This window comes from Nymphaea colorata, chromosome 12 (genome assembly GCF_008831285.2).
Source record: "Nymphaea colorata isolate Beijing-Zhang1983 chromosome 12, ASM883128v2, whole genome shotgun sequence".
Lineage (NCBI taxonomy): Eukaryota > Viridiplantae > Streptophyta > Magnoliopsida > Nymphaeales > Nymphaeaceae > Nymphaea > Nymphaea colorata.
Window position 1 is genome coordinate 14,773,163 of NC_045149.1, and position 18,770 is coordinate 14,791,932.

An 18,770-nucleotide genomic window follows, 5' to 3' on the forward strand; every position below is an offset into this window, starting at 1 on the left:
GTAATTGCAGTTGCTTACAACTTTGCTCCAAAATATGGTCGACATGAAGTAACATATATTAGACCTGTTGTCACTAAACCTAGACAAAATGGTAAACAGAATTGCTACAGATCGAGAATAGAGGAATGTTTGCGTGGAGAAGATAAATTTATTCACTCTGGACTTCTCCATCCATATTCAAGTGTGTGGATTTCACTGACAATCTGAGAAAGCTAATCCATATTCAAGTGTGTATGCACGTAGACCGAGCACGGGATTCCAACTTATGCATGAAGAACTTGTGGTTTTGATCTTTATTCCTAACAATAATTTTCAACATATGTTAGCTGCGTCAGTATCTACAAGCTTTTTCGTTTACTTTTCTAAAAAATCACAACGATAGAAAACTATAACCATGATTTTGGCGTCCATCTTTTGGACCTTTGACGGAATCAAACACACTCCAAATTTCATTGGATTCCATTTCCTGTGGCCACGCACCCTTCTTCCCGTCGTCACATGATTATTTCCGTCGCCTTGCCTTTGTCACACTGAAACGCACCTAAAATTCCACCCAATGGCTCCTCCTCTTTTTTTTTTTTAGAGAAACTTTCCTTTTATTATAATTAAAATTTTAAAAGAAAAAACATCACGCTTTTTTTTTTTAATATATATACAACTGTCAAGTAAGGGGATAAAGTGAGAGGCTGCTGCGTGTTCGGTGGCTAACATGGACCCCATACTCTATTTTGTTAGAAGAGGGACATTTTTGTCTTTTTAAAATATTAACTTTTCCGTATCCTGCAAGAGGGTTCCTCCTTTTCTTAACCTCAAAGGGTATTTTGGTAATTTTGACGAAAAATAGACAATATTCATTTCATATTTTTTTCTTAAAAAATGATCCTCCAACGTGCTACATTTGTACACTTTTTCGAGTAATTTAATTACTCGAAGCATTTATTTGACAACTTTCATAAAATGTGCGGTTTTTATTTGAAAAAAAAAAAAGATTTTTTCCCTGAAAGTAAGGAGCACCTTTCACTTTGAACTTGTAACGATGAACAATTATCATGGAACTTGAACCAACAACACCACATTAGCTTTAGCCTTTAGCGACACTTGCGTATCAAAGAATTGGATGCACGAATCCGATACAGTGAACAAGTAAGAAGATCAATCCTGTTGGGAGAATTCATCTTCACAAGCAGCCCTTCTTCATCCTTTCATTCATACATGATTGGGAATATTTAACTATTTCCAACTAAGTTTTCCCTCAATTCTTGCATCAAACGGTCAAAACATGTTCACTTTCTCTAGTGATGAGGAACTCACGAAGCTGATCAAACCCTTGTTGATCACAAAGAGCAGATCACCGGCCAATTCTTCGCACTAAGCGAGACCAATCTTAGATTGAATTAATCAGAAGAAAATTCAAGTTTGGTGGGTCTGTTCCCTGGTAATGACATTAAAATGCAGACCGTGGTCACTCTCTTTTGGCTGTGTATGAACAAGAGAACAAACAACTAGCCAGTGTATGAACAAGAGAACAAACAACTTAGTTGATTTGTGGGGTGTACCGCTCCTTCCACAATCAGTTCAGCCAACTGAAAGCCGGCACGTGGAAATTTCGCGGATTTTCTATAGATGCCGTCAACATCGCGGAAAGATTCTGATACTAAGTGTGCAGATTTGGTCAGACGATGGTGTCCACCAGCAACGGTCCACTTGGCGTTCGAATTATTGCATGTGCCAATTGCCAGCTTCACTGACTGCGTCGCGCCCCGTCATGACTCGTCATTTCATTAGAGATGTAAACGGTTCGAACTCGGAAAATCTACAGGTCACATTTCAACTGATGAAAGTCCAAAGAAGTCAGTACTTGCAGCTGAGAAAATCAGGAACTAAAAATGTGTGGAACATAGTTGCTGTGGTGAATTTCATACTTCTCTGTTACAGAGTCAAGTTCAGCTGGACTCCCAACTAAGACCTGAACAGTATCCGGGCCAGTGTATGTGAGTAAACAAGGTTTGTATAGATATGTAATTTGAACTCGTATTTCTTTCTTTCTTTCTTTTTTCTTTTTTTAAGATTGATTTAAACAAGATTGAGATTAGATTTTGCCTACCAGATTGATTCGGAACACAGTGTGACTCGGGCCATGTAACACGTTCTTAGGAAAATGATAAATGATTCTGGGGAATGGGCCAGTCTTGCCAAACACAGACACAAACAGTAACTAAATATCTTGGACAATCATTCTTGCACTCACATCTCTTTGTTTTCTCTCCTTTGCAAAAGGAAGAATTTTGAGAAGAGGACGAGACCATTAAATAGGTGAGCCTGCACCCTAAAAGCAAACTTCTCCTTTTTCTAAAATTGAATTTGGAGCCGACTAGCCTAAGAATCCAAAGTTATGCAACCAAATGGATCTTGCTCAAATATTGGATCCAATCTGAATCCGGAAACCTCTCCACCGGATCAGAGTGAAAGGATTCAAATCTATATTGATAATGGGATATATCCAGTTACGAAGATACATGAGGGCTGGTGTGGGCAGTTGCCCACCTCAGCCAATCAAAAAATTCTTTAAGATGAGTTGAAATTATACTACGAAGATTCAAAAATTACGTGGGGATGAGGGCCCGAGCACCCCTCAGTTAAAAAATCCCGGCTCCGCCACTAAGTATATCTGAGACATTTACATCTCTTACTTGTTTGAGAATAGCACTTTTACAGATCAATGTGACTCCTTTTTGTCTGAAGCGGTGTATTATACGCATTCATGACATCCTTTTTCTTGGCTATGTTGAAGAACACTGTGTTTGAGGAAAAGGAAAAGCCTCTTTAAAGAAAGGTCCGAGCATATTTTCCTTTTGAAAAAGTTTCTTTTTCTGGGGTAACATGAGAGGGAATATATTGAAAAAAAAAAAAAGAAAAAGAAAAAAACTCTTCCAAATTCTTCTTCCATCTCACGACCAGGAAACATTTTCCCACCTTAGAAAAATTTACTAGCGCATCTTTTTTCAATTTGAAATGGCAGAAAAACTTGTTTTCTCCATTCAGTCTTCCACTTTCCCATTAACAATCAAGGAATTTAAGAAACAGCTCCTCTCATATATTTTTTTAAATTTTTAAACAATAGGCAAGTTGGGGTTATTCATATCTACTTGAAATAATTGAATTTATGAAAGTCCCCCATAATGTCTTGTTTGTTTATGGAAAGCCCATCCAACATTTATATTATACTGTCTTTGGATCAAGAAGTTGCAGAAAGGAACAGTTAATTAATAACAGAGGAATTAGCTTTTCTTTTTTCAATCAGACACCTTTGGCAGTTTTTGTTCATCAGCCACACTAATGAATACAAGTAGTGGTTGAAATTATTAATGCTTGAAGAACAACTGATGCAGATGCCAGGTTCAAGCGCAATTCACACACTATATTTTTTCAGTGCGACTTTTAAAGACCTTGGAAAAGTTCTACTTACTTGCTGGAATTGCAAAAGCATTTTTTTACTCTCTCTCTCTCTCTCTCTCTAGGCCATTTTAACGCACTTTTAAGGGAGACACCTTCATGTTTATTGACGCTACCAAGGGTCCCGAGTTTGTATTATATGGATGTCAACTTCACCACTTAATAAAATAATTGCGAAAAAGCAGGTCAGAAACCATAAATTTCTCCTTTTAATAGTCGGCAACTTCCTTTTCTTTCCTCTCTTTTTTTGTTTTAAATATCTCAAAAATAAAAAAAATCTCAAAACAGTCCCTCCTTGGGGAGGAGGAGACAAAATGAACGCCCTTTGGAGCTTCAAAGACGTTACAGCAATGGGACCATGGAACAAGTGCATCTGCCTAGTGCCTATATATATATATATATATATATATATATATATAAATTAATAATTGGCCCTCATTTTCATTAGTGATCGTATGCTGCACGTGTCAATTAAGTGGTGGTGAAGCCGAAGTTGGGACAGAAGTCTTTCTTAGAAGTGCATAAAATGACAAGTTGCCGGAAGGAACCCCACCGCCACCGGCGCCTGAGTGAGAGGCCAAAACCGCGTCGGGACTTGGGTGACAACTTGCGAGCATTAGTTGTTCTTTAAATAATGAGATGAGAAAGATGGAGCCAACATGTGTGAGGGACAACTGGTTTGATGTGAGACTAGCCGTTTAGTTGGCTTCACGAAAATGACCATTCTAATCTCAACATAATCCGATCGGCGGCCGACTGAACCCCCCCGTTTGAATCTGGTTTTCTTTCTCGCTCTACCATTCAAAGAACGAACGACCATTGTTCCTTGTTAACCTTTCTTGTGTTTGAATTGAAAGAAAATATGCCAATCATGAGACATGAAAGCCATTATTCGACCGTTATGAATAAAAAGTGAGCACCTTTCTCATAAGAGGTATGTTCATTTTTTTATAAGAAATCATTTTTTGAATTCCAATTTTGCCCTTCTATAAGAGAGAGAGAGAGAGAGAGGTCTTCTAGTTTGCCATCACAATTTGAATGGAACTCGAACTATTGTGGCAGCGAAACCTTAGATCCAAGATTTTGGTTCCGAAAAGGAAATACAACGTAAGAAGTGGCCGCCTCGAGCAGAAATTTCTGTTAAAAGCTTCGAAATTGCAACTCCTTTCGCAAGTTAGTTTTGAGTCGGATTTATGGGTAAATGCCACTTTAGAGCTCATGTTGATAAATTTCAGTCCAATTGCGGCCATTAGGCTTCAAATCAAGATAAGTCGAACCATCAGCCGCTGTATGCATCACGACACATTAATGTTCAAGAAAGGAAGCTGCTGGAATTGGAATAGTCAGTTGGGCTGGTAAGAGATCAATTGCCTACATTAGCTAAGATTAATATAATTAATTAAGTTCTTGAGCGATGTATTGGCTCAAGGTCCTACGTCACAGAGTTAGCGACAAAGTCTCTCGGCGGCTCAAGTGCAGTTTTCTCTAATAGCATTATAAAGAAACATGAGCCGTGATTATTTTCATACAATTAAACCAGCCAGGAGATATCTCGAAGAGGCCGAAGACTTACATTTACTAAGTCACACCGAACCGAGATCACTTGATATTGTTTCAAAAATTCACTTGGTATTATTTCCATTTACTAAGCCGCGACTGCACGTGTATGATGTCACAAGAGGGAAGGAAATTCATTAGGTATATAACTAATGGATGCTATCGTCATGCTTGCACATGCTTAACATGCTAATGGCGTAGCTCTTATATTATTCTCCCGTTTTCTGCAAATATAAAAAATACCAACGTGCTAAAGGTATTATTTTTTAGAGCGGAAAAGGAGACAAAATATCAACATGTATCAGAATCACAGGAATGGGATACCAATCCCTGGGTGCTCTAATGGACGCCATTTTTATTATCATCAAGGTTTTCTCTTTGAAGCTTTGCTCCTCCTGATCAGGATTTTTTTAGGAATTCCATATTTGGTGACTGTGGCACCGAACTGAGGAATATTATTAAGTCTTCACATAGATTTTTCTCTTTTCTTCAAGTGCCAGGGGTGATTTTATTCAGTTCAATTTTCGTTTCCTTTTTTCACTTTTCAAATTTTTTATAATCGTTTAAGATGCTTTTCTTGAGCAGAATACCAATATCCGCAAACTTTTAGCAGAGGCAGAGAGCCATTTGCTGCAGAAAAAGTGGCACCAATCTTATCAAGAAAACATGGTGTGGTACTGAAGCAAACGTACGTACCCTGATACCCACTCCATCTCTCTCTGACATCGACTAAGAAATCTATGGCAAAATGAAGTCCCCTGTTGCTTTGTTGGGGTTTCCAACTTACCAATTTATCTCTAGAGAATGTACAAGCTTTTGGTGGTGGTAAAATGACAATCATCAGAAGTAGCAGTCCCACGGGATGGCTTCTTCTTGCCGGGATCCGGCGTCAATTCCGGCAGGCAGCCACGTGGGGAAGAGGTAAAAGCTCTCGCCGACGTCGAGCAAGAGATCCGGCAGGTTGAAGAGCAGCTCGTCCTCATTACTGTAGGAATCCGTGGCTTGCGGAGATGCGTTGGCGACGGTGGGCGGCTCCGGCGACCCTCTGGATTCTGAACAGCTGGTCGGCTCGGAGGCCCAACCCTTGGGCACATCCAACGTGAAGGCCGCGGCCTTGGCAGCGGCAGCCTGGATGTCTCTCGGGGACGCAGACGCGGGCCTCGGCAGATCCTGCGCCAGCTCCGGGAAATTCAGAATCGCCGACTGGCCCTTGATCGTCAGCGCCGCGACGTCGTGCGCCCGAGCCGCCATCTCGGGGGTGGGGAACGTCCCGAGCCAAATCCTGGACTTCTTACGCGGCTCCCGGATCTCGGACACCCACTTGCCCCAGCTCCTCATCCGGACGCCTCGGTACGTGGGGTGTTTCCCGTCTCCGCCGGCCTTGCGCCGCTTCGTCTGGCCGTCGTCGGCGGCGCTCATTTTGGCCAGCTCCGGTGATCCTTTGCTCGTCGCGTCAGCATGCCGGCACGGGTCTGTCCTGCCGCATTCCGGCTGGGTAGAGGCAGTTGAGGCCAAAGCTGCCGCAATTGTGTTGGTGTTCGCGGCGATACCACCACCACCACCACGAACAGCAGCAGCAGTCAAAGAAGAAGAAGAGGAAGAAGAAGACAGGGAAGAGGAAGAAGAAGAAGAGGAGGAAGGAGAAGAGCTTCTCTCTTGTGGCTCATTCATGATGGAGAGAGGAGTTGGTGCGGAGAGTGAGTCCGAAGAGTGATGTATAGGGAGCTTTTTATGATTCCTCAATCAAATTGGGGTGTTCGGGAAAGCCAAGTAGGTGGGGCCCAGGCTAAAAGTGGGTGTAGTAGTGTTGTTCTTTTTTCTTTTTTCTTTTTTTTTTTTCTCTCTTTCACTTCATTCACTTGGTTTCACGGCCACGTCTTCTTGCCAAGCAAGGATTCATTTTCAAAAAAGAGCCTGATGTTCTCGAATTCGCTCATGGGCCCCTATTCCTTTCCTCGTTTGCCTTTTAACCTTCATATCCAAAGTGGAGTAAGGGGGACAACAGAACAGGAAATGTATAGCAGCGGATCCAATTTATTTAGTGGCGTTGATTTATTTCAAAAAAAATTCAATGAAGCACTTATTGGCATGTTTGAAAGGGAAAGATTATTCAGAAAGGAATTTAGAAAAGTCTGAAGAGAAAGCAGGCAGCGGATGAGTTGTAAAAGAAAAGAAGCAATGGAGTGAAGTCGGGTAAAGCACCAGACGTCCTCCTTTGATAACCAGCTGGAGGCGCGTGGGCCCTACGAGCGCAATGCCGGCTTCGGGATGATGAGCAAACGGTTTTGGATCTGATGCAACCTTTTTTTTTTTTCTTTTTTTTTTACCGTACTGGATTCAGATCCTGACCCGACTTCTTCTAAATGTTTATTTAGTTGTGTTTTTTTTTTTGGTTTAAGACGTGCATTCAATTCTAAAGCTTTGCATTTATAACCAAATGGGCCCCAATGGAGGCTTGATTTTTTACTTTTATTTTATTTTTTCAATGACATTATCACCACTTTGACTCTAATTTCTTTGCAACCCAAAACTCCAAATATGGCATGTCCTTTTCACAAGCTTTGGTTTCTCTCCAATGCATTGGATTCGATTTGGATTCAACTTCTACTGCGTTTTGTCGTTATAAATCAATCAAATTGAAAAAAAAAAAAAAGTTGGATACGAAAAGATCAACGGGTTGGACTTGGTTGAGATTTTAAAAACGACATCCATTCACAACGATATCTGTTTGAATTTCAAACAAATTTCTCATATCCGATGTTTATATATCTTGAGAGTCGGTATTTAACATGTCATAATATAGTAGACCAATTTAGGTTGTGCATCCCAAACTCAGCCTTTCTCATGAAAATTTGTAGTTTCGAACCTTAATGTCTCAATAAATGAGATATAAAAATAAAAAAGGACATTTGATTCAAATCTAATCTATTAACATTCATAATTAATTGGCAACCCTATTCTCTTTATATATATATATATATATATATATATATATATATATATATATATATATATATATATATATATATATATAGAGAGAGAGAGAGAGAGAGAGAGAGAGAGAGAGAGAGACGTATTGTGCACGGACGCCTTCTTTACCTGTGCACGTTTTGGAAAAGTAAAATGAAGAAGGACGGTGGTATCGCCTGTCCATGAAAAGCTTGGGGAAGAAAGGTACGTGATTGAGAAGGATACAAAGGAACCTTGTGGCAGTAGTGGCAGCCATTGCCCCCCTCCCATACAAACACACTTTCTGTACTCTTCCTTCCGTCTCAAATATGAGAGAAATTTCCCGGAGGACAAATAATCTAGATTTTTTCTTGTGCCATGTGACAATGAAAATTATCAGACCTTACGTCATTCGCTAGCTACCATCCGTTGGAAAATTTATACATATAAGACACGGAGAGCGACAGGATGTATACGTTTTTTTTTTTTCTTTTTAAAAGTTGGGAAATGAGTAAAAATATCCCCACCATAATTACTCATTTTCATATTTTCTTTAAAAATATTGCCAAAACAATACTATTAATTTGGATGATTTTTTGTCAAGATTAAGCTGTTCTAAAAAATAAAAAGGAACTTGCTGACAAACATGTGGGTGGATTAAAGATCTGAAAAAATATAACTAGTGATGATAAAAAAGTGGAGAAAAGTGACAAAGAACCAGCTACGAACGAAGAAAGGTAGGTTCGAATCACGTGAACCCTGCCAAGTCAAGACCGACCGAGCTAAAGAGAACAAAAGTAGGCTCACTTCAAATGATGCAATGAAGTCACCAAAGCTGATTGCCGTGGGTTCATGTTGTTCCTTAGCAATTTTTTCTCTTATATCTTCCTTTCCTTCTTTTTTTTTTTTTTAAATTTCATTTAGCTTTCATGTCACTCACGTTAAGAATCAAATGCCCATGCTTTTACTAGATAAATATTTTTAATTGTATCTTTTCATTTCTTTAAAAAACAACAAAAAGAAGTACAGCAGCTTCTTTGTGTTAATTAACCGCAAGGGTGTTGTTTGACATAAGAAAGAATAAGTATAATTTATTGAAAAGTAATCAAACCCTTTAAATACAAATAACGAAATGAACAATCTTTTCTCCTTCCAACTCCTCCCCAAAATAAGTTTATTTTCTTTTTCATGAAGCAGAAGCAGAAGCAGTTTTACAAAGCCACATTGGTCATATTAAATGTATTCTTGTGGCAAATAAAGGACAGGAGTTAGGTTATTTACTCTCAACTTAGAATATTTTTATGAGTTGCCTCACGAACCATATGCATAGAAGCCCTAAAGTGACATAATTAAAGTGTATGAAGAAGATAACGACACTGGTCTTTGCTGTTTTAAAAGGTGAAAGACTACGTCCGCTAAGAACGCAAACGCTAGGATTTACATGGTTGGGAAAAGGCTAATAATAGTCTTCCTATAATTACTAATGGCAGCATTGAGTTTCCAGTATTGAAACAAAGCAGCGGCGGAGCCACATATAGGTTGGTGTGGGCAGTTGCCCACACCAGCTTCTCAATTTTCTTTCATCGTTACATTAAAATCGTTTACTATTTACTTGGTTATACATGTAAGTGCCTCTTCAAGTATAAAAACATGTGAATCAATGTCACTAGAACAAAAAACAAATATAAGAAATATTAAACGTCTTTAACGTAGAGCTCAGGGCGGTAATAAGTGGCGGAGTCAGGATTTTTTTGTCTAAAGTCATCGGCTCAGGTCTGGTGTGGGCAATCCGTTGTAATTTATGAATCATTATAGTGTAATTTCAAGTGCTTTAAAAGAAATTTATTGATAGGCTGTGCGGGCTACTGCCCACACCAACCTCCATGTATGTGCGGGCTACTGCCCACACCAACCTCCATGTATCTCCGCTAATGAATTGGGCTGGGGCTTCACGTTCCAATTCCAAATGTGAAAAAGATGCTCATTTCGTTCACTTGAACCTATATACATTTCTTTATAATGAGAGAAGAGAAGCATCGAAGAAGATTAGTTAGTTGGGACGCTAATTTTTTGAGAGGTTAATGGAAATTGCACATGTACGCTTCAGAGAAAGTGATGAGAAAGAGAGTGGGTGCGTTCTAGAAAGCTCAAGTGCTTCTAGACCTCTCGTTTTTTGCGGTGAGTGGAAAGGACACGACTTCAAGATCCTTTTTTAATTTCTCTTGTCTCTTCTTGTTTGTTTGATTTTTTTTTTTTTTTTTTTTGTTAATAAACTGCATCTGACGCCTGCCCTGCCGTCTATCCTTTTCATTTCAAAACTCCAGTGGCGTGTGACTGCAAAGTTTGCGTTGAATTTAATGATTGAGTTTCTAATCTGGAAAACGAGTTCGTAAGAAGGTGCCAACTTGAAAATTAGGTTTCATTTTCCAATTCCAGAAGTGTGAAAATGATCGAGAAAAGATGGGGGCAAACAAGAAAGTCAAAACTTTTCCCCAATTTTCTAAACCGAAGATAACTTTTGCTGGGAAATTTTTTCCAAAACCGGCCTTTTTTTTTTTTTTTTTTTTTGCTTAGAAAGGTCATCCGGTTCCTGAGAAAGCCGCCGTTTTCCTAATACAACTATGTGCGATATATTCTTTGTTGACATATATATATATATATATATATATATATATATATATAGAGAGAGAGAGAGAGAGAGAGAGAGGGAGGGGTAGGCCTGACAATGGATCGTGCATGTACCCAACCTATTGACATCTAGGTGTACGTGGTTCTCATGTGCCCACTCAATATACATTAAGAATCCAAAGATGATAATGTTTCTAAAAGTTATTATAAACATGAACCAACTGTGTAATGGGAACATGGTAAGTACCAAACCATTTTCCCATTAGCTATACACATACAACATGCATTATAGCTGTAAAATAATTGCTGATTGCTGTTTATACTTTAATTGAATCACTTTTGTAAATTTAGGGAGAAGGTTATATGTTAACTTCATTAGGAAAAACCGCGAAAGCTCAACCTCCCTTCTTTCTATGGCACGCAATAGAGCTCTTCCTGACTCATATTGACGCGTGTTAATAAGTGGGTGAGCTTTCACGCTTTACCCTTTGATAGACATAAGACCTATATAGGTTTCATCGGACAATTCAACTTGTTTGATGGATGAGCTCGAGTTATTTTTGAGTGAGCGAGAGGTTCATCCCACTACCTGAAACGAGACCCGAAGGCCCCCCATTCCCCCTGCCTTCAAGGTCTTGTGTTGTGTTGGTGTCAACGATAACAACGATACATATTTTAACTTTGATGTCGCGTCCTACCACTTTAAGACACATGAACATAATGCCCACAAGGATCGAACTACAGAATTGCTTTTGTACATGCCCCTTGAGGCTGAGTTCGAGTTATTTATATCTGTGATGGTAATGGTAGAATTTTGTGGTTGAGAGTGTTAGTATAAGAAATCTTAGACTTACGGGGTGCCAATATGTAACAAGCTAAATTATGTGCAGGAACTGATATGTAAATAAAAGAAAACTTCCACCTAGCCCTTAGCACGTGTACTTCGCTACACTGGTGGAATATTTTGGAGTTGACTGACTGCATTTAAAGAAGGCCGAAGCCTCCATCCAATCCCTCGTCTTCTATTTATTATTATTGCAGCTTGCTTCTTCGATCCAATTCTCAAACTTTCTCGACGCTAATTGAAGGGAAAAGTTTCTAAAAGGTGTATTGGAAAAATCATTATGCTTTCCAAACATATATTTCAAAAATATTGTGTTTTCGCATCAAGAGAAATGGTATGTCTGTCCGTCATTTGACAGTTGGATCTAAAATCAACATCTATTTATAATTACATTATGTTTTTTGAAGCAGAATTGTACTTCAGAAACACTGTATTATTCTTCCGATTCTTATAATACGCGTACAGTTTTAAGATTCGAATCTTTTGAAGAGTGGGTGGGCCAGTACCGGACCCGGCTATGAGGTCCCACAACACACGATACAAGTACCTGCTTCATTTATTATTCCAATAGTATCGGTTGTTCTGATGCCCCATATCAAACCGGCATGCAGTCAGCCTCAGTACGGGTTGGGTCGGACAACAGCCAATCTACCCGGATCAGCATGAAGATGGTAGCTGAGGAAGGGATGAACCATCGCCGGGGTTGAGCACAAGATGGTAATGGCCGGTGCATGGCCGGAGGTAGGTGTGGGCTGCTGGGGCATATGTCTCACGAAGTTCATTCTAAAACCTTGTTTTTATTGATCGAATCTCCATAAAAAATTTGTTATCTATATATTTAGTGCTTCATACTATATATTTAGTGCTTCATAAACAAAAATTTCTGACTTTACTCCTCGGCCAGGGCACGTGAAACACTTGCCGGGATCACTGTGTAACCTGCAAAAAAAAGTGAAACTATTGAGGTTGACGACCTTCTTAATGCTGCTACGTCCCATAGACTGGTTGATTATATATATATAATATGGTTTTTCTAAAAAATAGTAATATTTTTGTTTGTTGCGTTGATTGAAAAAAAAAAATTAGCTGAGAGACACACATACTTTAAAATTGCAAGTCTTAAAAGACAACCAAAATATGAATAAATAAGTGGACCGGCATTGACACAGAAAAAAATATTTTCCATTGGGTGTTGACAAGTAATTGCCAAGCTCGGTATGCCCTGCTTAGAGAGCTCATGCATGCTATGGTTGACATAGAATATACAGCATACACTTAACCTACCCAACTAAGAGGAAGAATGGGTTTAAAAAGTGACAAAGAGCAAGAAAAACTATTATGAAAGTATGTCGGCATGTGGAAAGAAGTCAAGAACTATTAATGCAAAATCTCTTTCGCTTTTTTAAGTCCATCTTTCATAAATGTTGGGACCTAGCATTTACTGAATCCTATTTAGACAGGTTTCTTAGAACTCAAGTTTGAATTTTTTTTTTTTTTAAGTTGAGGTCAGCCCTAAAAACTCTCATATCGAATCATTACGATCTTATTCTTTCCTGGATATGACTAAATGGATTTCAATTTAGGCCTATACTCAGGTGATTCCAGCCCAGTTCATTGTTTTTTTTCTTTTTCAGCGTGAGATGTAAAGATCGTCAATGACATTTTCTGAACGAGCCACGTGTTGTTATTTCTAATAGTTACTTGTGTGGACAATTGCCCACACAGATCTACACCCATTATTTTTTTATTTATATATTGACTGTCCCTTAAAAGTCAAAATTAATATGAAGTATTAGTGCCCCCACAACCAGAAACTTGTGATTCCATTAATGTTACCAATGTAAGCCTAGATACATGGGAGAGTATGGGCCATTGCACCCCATTATTGAAAAAGAAAAAATGAATAAAATTAGACTCTGGAATAGATATTAATCCTACTAATATCTCCAATTTAATATCTTGTAAGAAATAAAGTTGGAAGAGACCGAAGTTCTTCTCTCTTTTTCAGTGCCCCTGAGGTTTATGGTCGCAGCTTCGAAAGCTGAGGATTTAAAGTGAGTGCACCCTGGAACGAATGCCTTTATCTATGGATTGTTAACCGATAAGGGTGTGCCCCTAATGGGAAGAAGGAGCAGGCCTTTACCACATTATAATGTCGTGGGCAGCAATGGTCAGAGGGCACTTGCTACGTAACAGGATTTCAAGATCCCCATCATGAGTTGCCTGAATTTGGGCAACCTTGCTGGTGCCAAGCAATTGGCTCCATGGCCGTTTATCTTCCTCTGCCCACTGAGTCACCCCCACGTCATATTTGCATATTTGATAGCTTCTGGATTCAGTTTCGAAGCTGTATTAAAATGTGTGCTTTCAATGATCCTCAGTAAGTAACAAGGATTTATTAGACCTTAAATCCATGGTGATCTTAAATTACAATGGATCTCATACCTATGGTGAAACAAACATACTCTAAGTTTAAGTTTGGATTCAGATCAGTATTTTAAAAATTTAATTGCGATCTAACTGCCATAAGATCTGACATTTATGTGAAGGGCTATTGTACTCCAATTCGAACGTGAACCAGCATGAATAACTAGAACACAATTCGCTACTCCCATTCATCCGCTCTTGCAAATAATGAGATGAGAGTAATTGGTTTATAGAAATCTTTTGAAATTTAAGCACGTTGACAATCCGCTCTTCTCTTCTGACAGATAAAGCTTCTGAACACGTAGGGACAGCGACAGCCAAAGGAAGAAATTCTCTTTTCTTCTACGAATGATAAAGCGGAAAGCGTCCACCAAATCTTTTTCCTCTAATTGATGTACATTGTGCAGTCAGGCAGCCATTGTCGCTGGCCCTTCTGCTGCAGTGTCTGGGCCTCTCCATTTTTCTCTTTTGTCCAAGTACAGGACGATTTCCAGTAGGGTCCTGTCAGCCTTTTTAAAATGGGAGCAGACAAATGAAATTCCATAATTAGATCAAAGCTAAGGGCTAGTGGATGTACAGTACAGATCTGGTAAAAATTATGAATGCGCCCCAAAGAAGTAGCAGAGACGCCGCTCATTTGATTTCCTTTTATTCTGTCTTCCTTTTTTATGGAGAAGAGTGCAACGCTCAAGATAGCATTTTCCAGCCAGCGTTTGGACATGGACCAGAATTCAACACGATTTCATCCCTGAGAAAAACTGGTCTACCAACTACAACTTTTCTTTTCTTTTAATGGCGATGACTCTTCTTACAGAAGCAGGTCATTTGATGTGCCACTTTAAGAGAGAGAGAGAAGCGTCTCCACAATTCCTGGTTCTGGACATGCACCAAGCTGTTCTCATAGTGTCACCATAAGAAGTAAACCGCAGGTGGAATTGAAGAGATGACACTCGAGCCTTAACTGGATCCACTCCTCCTAGCAGAACATCTATGCCGTCAGTAAAAATGAAATATGTGACGGGAGACGCTTTTCATTTGATTCCCAGCTAAAGACCGTCATTGGGCATGATGGAGAAGTACTAGGAACTGCTAAATCTGTCACGTTGTAGCGTTCTTCGAGTCGGAGGACTTCAAGATTTCAAGAAGGACAAGGTGCTTAGAATTAAAGCTAATAAAAATGGGAAAAAAAAATGTGCATTCTTCTCGATTATACAAAATTGATTATAGGAAGACCTCCTTTTGATGGTGACCCAGAATTTTTTTCAGGTCCGGTTTCGTTGTCGGCCTCAAAAATGTGCTCCAGCGTTCAGTGCAAAAATGCTTCGATGATTCTTTATTCTCATGTTCAGTACGCAAAAAACATACAACTAACATCAACATGCAACCGCAGTACCGCTACCAAGTTACCAACCGGTCCATTTCTTTAACCCTCGTGTAAGATTCTTGTCTTTTTGTATCTTCTTCTTTTTTTTTGTTTGCTTCTTGACAGTGGGGAAAGCTTGAAGTTGACAGACCTCACAAGCTCTGCGACGCAGCCGCACACGCCCCAGGTCTTCATGTCCTTCAAATTTAACGGTCATAATGCCATGCCCCTCATCTTATCATGGTAAATTTTTCTTGGCGGTTAGCCTGGTGAAGCCACCCTTTTTCTCCCTATCGGTTTGCATGAGGCAAAACCACCTCTCTTTCCTTCATCTCTGGGGCTCACAGAGCAACATCTGTAAAAATAAAGCCACATTCAGGATCATCGTTCAAATTTAACGGTCTGTCACACCCATTCAGGTGGACGTAGCTCATCTTATCATGATAAATCCCTTTTTTGTTACCGGATATCAGAATACTACATCTGGTACTCGACAACATATGGGGAAGAGTACATCGATTCATTAACGAATGTGAATGGATATTCACATGTGGGCGTCTACCAAAGTAATATGAATAATCAGACGAACACAAATAAACAAGCAATAGTAGCACAGGAAAAAGTTTCTTTAAATAATTGAATTGTGAACAAAGCAATAGTAGCACATGAAAAAGCTTCTTTAAATAATTGAATTGTGCACATGCCTCTGAATGCTTTGACATGTCGCGACGCAAGATCAGCGGTTATATACACCGACGAAAGGGTTTTCTCTGTTTCTAAAAAAAGGCAAAATGCACAACAAAAGTTGGAAAAGGCGTCATTCATTAGCCCCGCACCATGATGTCGAATCTCAGCCCTTGAACCGCACCATTATATCGAATCTCAGTCCTTGAACTATTTCAGATCGACGATATTTGAGAGAAAAATTAAAAAAAAAACATTAAATATTGTCATCATCTATTATTAATTCATACATTTTTCTCTTTTCTTTTCTGAAAAAATTTTATTCTTTAATAATTTAGCATCATAAATATTGTATATATGATGAGTGAATGAACCAAAGTCATTAAGAAAAACATAACTAAGAAAAATATAAAAACTAATAATAAATGATAAAAATATCTAAAATAATTTTTTTTCTTTTCCTCTTAATTATCCATTATAATGGATGAAACAACCCCAGTTAAATAACTATAAGATTCCAATATATATATATATACCGGATCCCAACTGTTTTTTGTTTTAAATTGCTAGGAGATGTTGTGTTTTTAACCTTACGTTTTGAATTGCTGAAACCAGCATGTACCAAGATTCCTTTACTGATCTTAAATCATGACTGAGAGTTGGTCGATGTTTTTAAAATTGGAAAAACATATTTATCGTACACACCCCTATGCATGTAAGCATTTTAGGTAGATTTGGGTATGTGATTCCCAACTCTGTTACCTGGTTAGGTTAAAGCCTGTGCATCAGGCCGGACCATAGCATTGGCCCAACACCCAAAACCTGAGCACTGGCCTGACCTGGTTAAAATCAAAATATATTTTTAAATATAAAATAAGATATAAATATAATTAATCATAATAAAATATATATCATTATAAAAATAAAAATAATATTAAAAAAAACACATCAGATCAGATCGGGCCCTGTTGGGCCAACCCAGGCTGGGCCGGGACGTTATCGGGCCAACTCACACCGGCACGTTAGGCTTTCGCGCGCACCATTATGTCGAAACTGCCCTTGAACCCCACCATTATATCAAAAGCACTACTGTCTAATTGATGATTGAAAGAAAAATATTGACAAAATTGTATAAATTAATAATAAATGATAAAAATATCTACCATTTTTTTTGTTTTTCTGTTAATTGTTCATTATAAGGGATCTAAAAACACCAAAATCATCATTCACTATATATATATATATATACTGCTAAGCATGCCCTTGGAGATTCTAACCTTTTTTTATCGGCCTCTCGCATGTTTAGTAAAGAAGAGGCATCCGTTGACATCAACATGTCATCTGTAGCCGACGCGGAGAACACTGTCGTATCTCGTTCTTTATGCTTTTCAACAGTGGGGAATGCTAGAGTTGATCTCACTAGGTGTATGTCAGCAGAGTCGCACACGTCCTGCCACTCATGACCTAATTCAAATTTAAAGGTCTAAATGTCATTCCCATTCAGGTAGACATAGCTACACACCCAGGTACTCGTGACCTTCTTCGGGGTTGAGGGTCTTATTGTACACATACCTTATGTTGCGCCTCAACATCCAATCCTATCATACTAAATGTTCTGGTGAAACCAGATAAGAGATCATCTGGTAGTCGACAATATACAATGAGGAGTACATGGGTGACTTTTGAAGCAAAGGTAGCGCAAACATTACCTACAATACTCTAAACATTGAACATCAAGATGAATAGTTTGCCAGACTGATGCTTTTTTTTTTAAATGTGGATGAACATTTCTTGTTGCAGGTGATAAAAGGGCAACCCTATTGCACAATGTTATCGATTACAAAGCAATGAGGAGACCCGGTGCATATATATATATATAAAGAATAAAAACAAGGATTTAAAATATTTTTTTTGCAACCTTTACTGATATGATCTGAAAAGTACATTCATGCCAAACATATATAACGTTAATCATTTGTTAGAATTTAATAGTGTTGTTACAATAAAAAAATGAACGGCACCCGTAGCATCAACATTTCAATAGCAAAAAAATCCACATCCTTTATAAAAACAATTTGGAACAAAGTTGTATATCAAAATAGATTTCGAAAATATATTAAGATATTTACATTTTTTTAAATAGTCTTTTTGGTAAAAAATTAAAGGATTAAAGGGTATATATATATATATCCACCCTTGGTCCTTTATTTCATTCTCAATTAAGCTCCCATCAGAGACGTTTACGCATAATCAGCGGTTGCATTTAGCTTGTGCGCCCTTGTAATGCCCATATTCTAAATCGTGTGCGTGAAGCGGCTGTTAGTAACTCAACTAGTGGTCGTGCTATAAAACAAGATAAACTAGAGATTACTGATCCATAGTTGCACGAGGCGTACGCCTCACACCATGAAAAGGAGGCTTCAAAGCATTTTTCTCAAAAATGCTAAGAATGAGACGCAAAAGTCATTAAAGCTTGCACCTCATCGGGTTGAGGCATATGCCTCGAACGAAGGCACACCCCTTTGCCTAAGGCCTATTCCTCAACGACTAAGCCATTTTTTATTCTTTTTATTAAAAAAATAAAAAGAATGGTCCGGTAACGTCCTGCTTTCGGTGAATTACTACTATTCACCATTTTCTCCTCATCCATCGGTGAAGGCTCAGACCTGTTGTCGCTGGTGGTAGAGTTACCGCCGAATCAGCCACTCCAACAACAGCTGCAAGGTCCTTCTCTTCTTCTCAATCAGTTTTGTCACTCTCTCTCTATCACTCTGTGTGTGGAGGGCCATGACCAGCACCAAGGGTGGTGCCATATAATTTTTTCTATGTGACACTAAATATACAGTCAACCAAAAGAACCCAAGT

The 18,770-nt window shown here is 38.8% G+C and overlaps 1 protein-coding gene and 1 long non-coding RNA gene across 10 annotated transcripts in view; both read right to left on the reverse strand.

Moving 5' to 3' along the window:
- Positions 1-5,749: 5,749 nt before the first annotated feature.
- On the reverse strand, positions 5,750-6,725 carry LOC116265379 (ethylene-responsive transcription factor ERF039). The gene has a single exon (XM_031645953.2). It carries the CDS (start codon positions 6,679-6,681, stop codon positions 5,851-5,853), a length of 831 nt encoding a protein of 276 aa, XP_031501813.1. The 5' UTR covers positions 6,682-6,725; the 3' UTR covers positions 5,750-5,850.
- Positions 6,726-15,024: 8,299 nt separating this feature from the next.
- Positions 15,025-18,770, reverse strand: part of LOC126410640 (uncharacterized) — a 29,117-nt gene continuing 25,371 nt past the window's right edge. For 5 of the 9 annotated variants that reach the window (XR_007575077.1, XR_007575073.1, XR_007575074.1 and 2 more), the window contains exon 8: positions 15,026-15,576. This is a non-coding gene — a long non-coding RNA (uncharacterized LOC126410640). Of the gene's footprint in view, positions 15,577-18,770 lie in introns of all 9 variants that reach the window. The other 4 variants (XR_007575079.1, XR_007575076.1, XR_007575078.1 and 1 more) reach the window with 1 other exon arrangement.

What these genes read in the sequence shown, in the direction of transcription:
- LOC116265379 (XM_031645953.2), bottom strand. Translation starts at nt 6,681, where the DNA reads ATGAATGAGCCACAAGAGAGAAGCTCTTCTCCTTCCTCCTCTTCTTCT.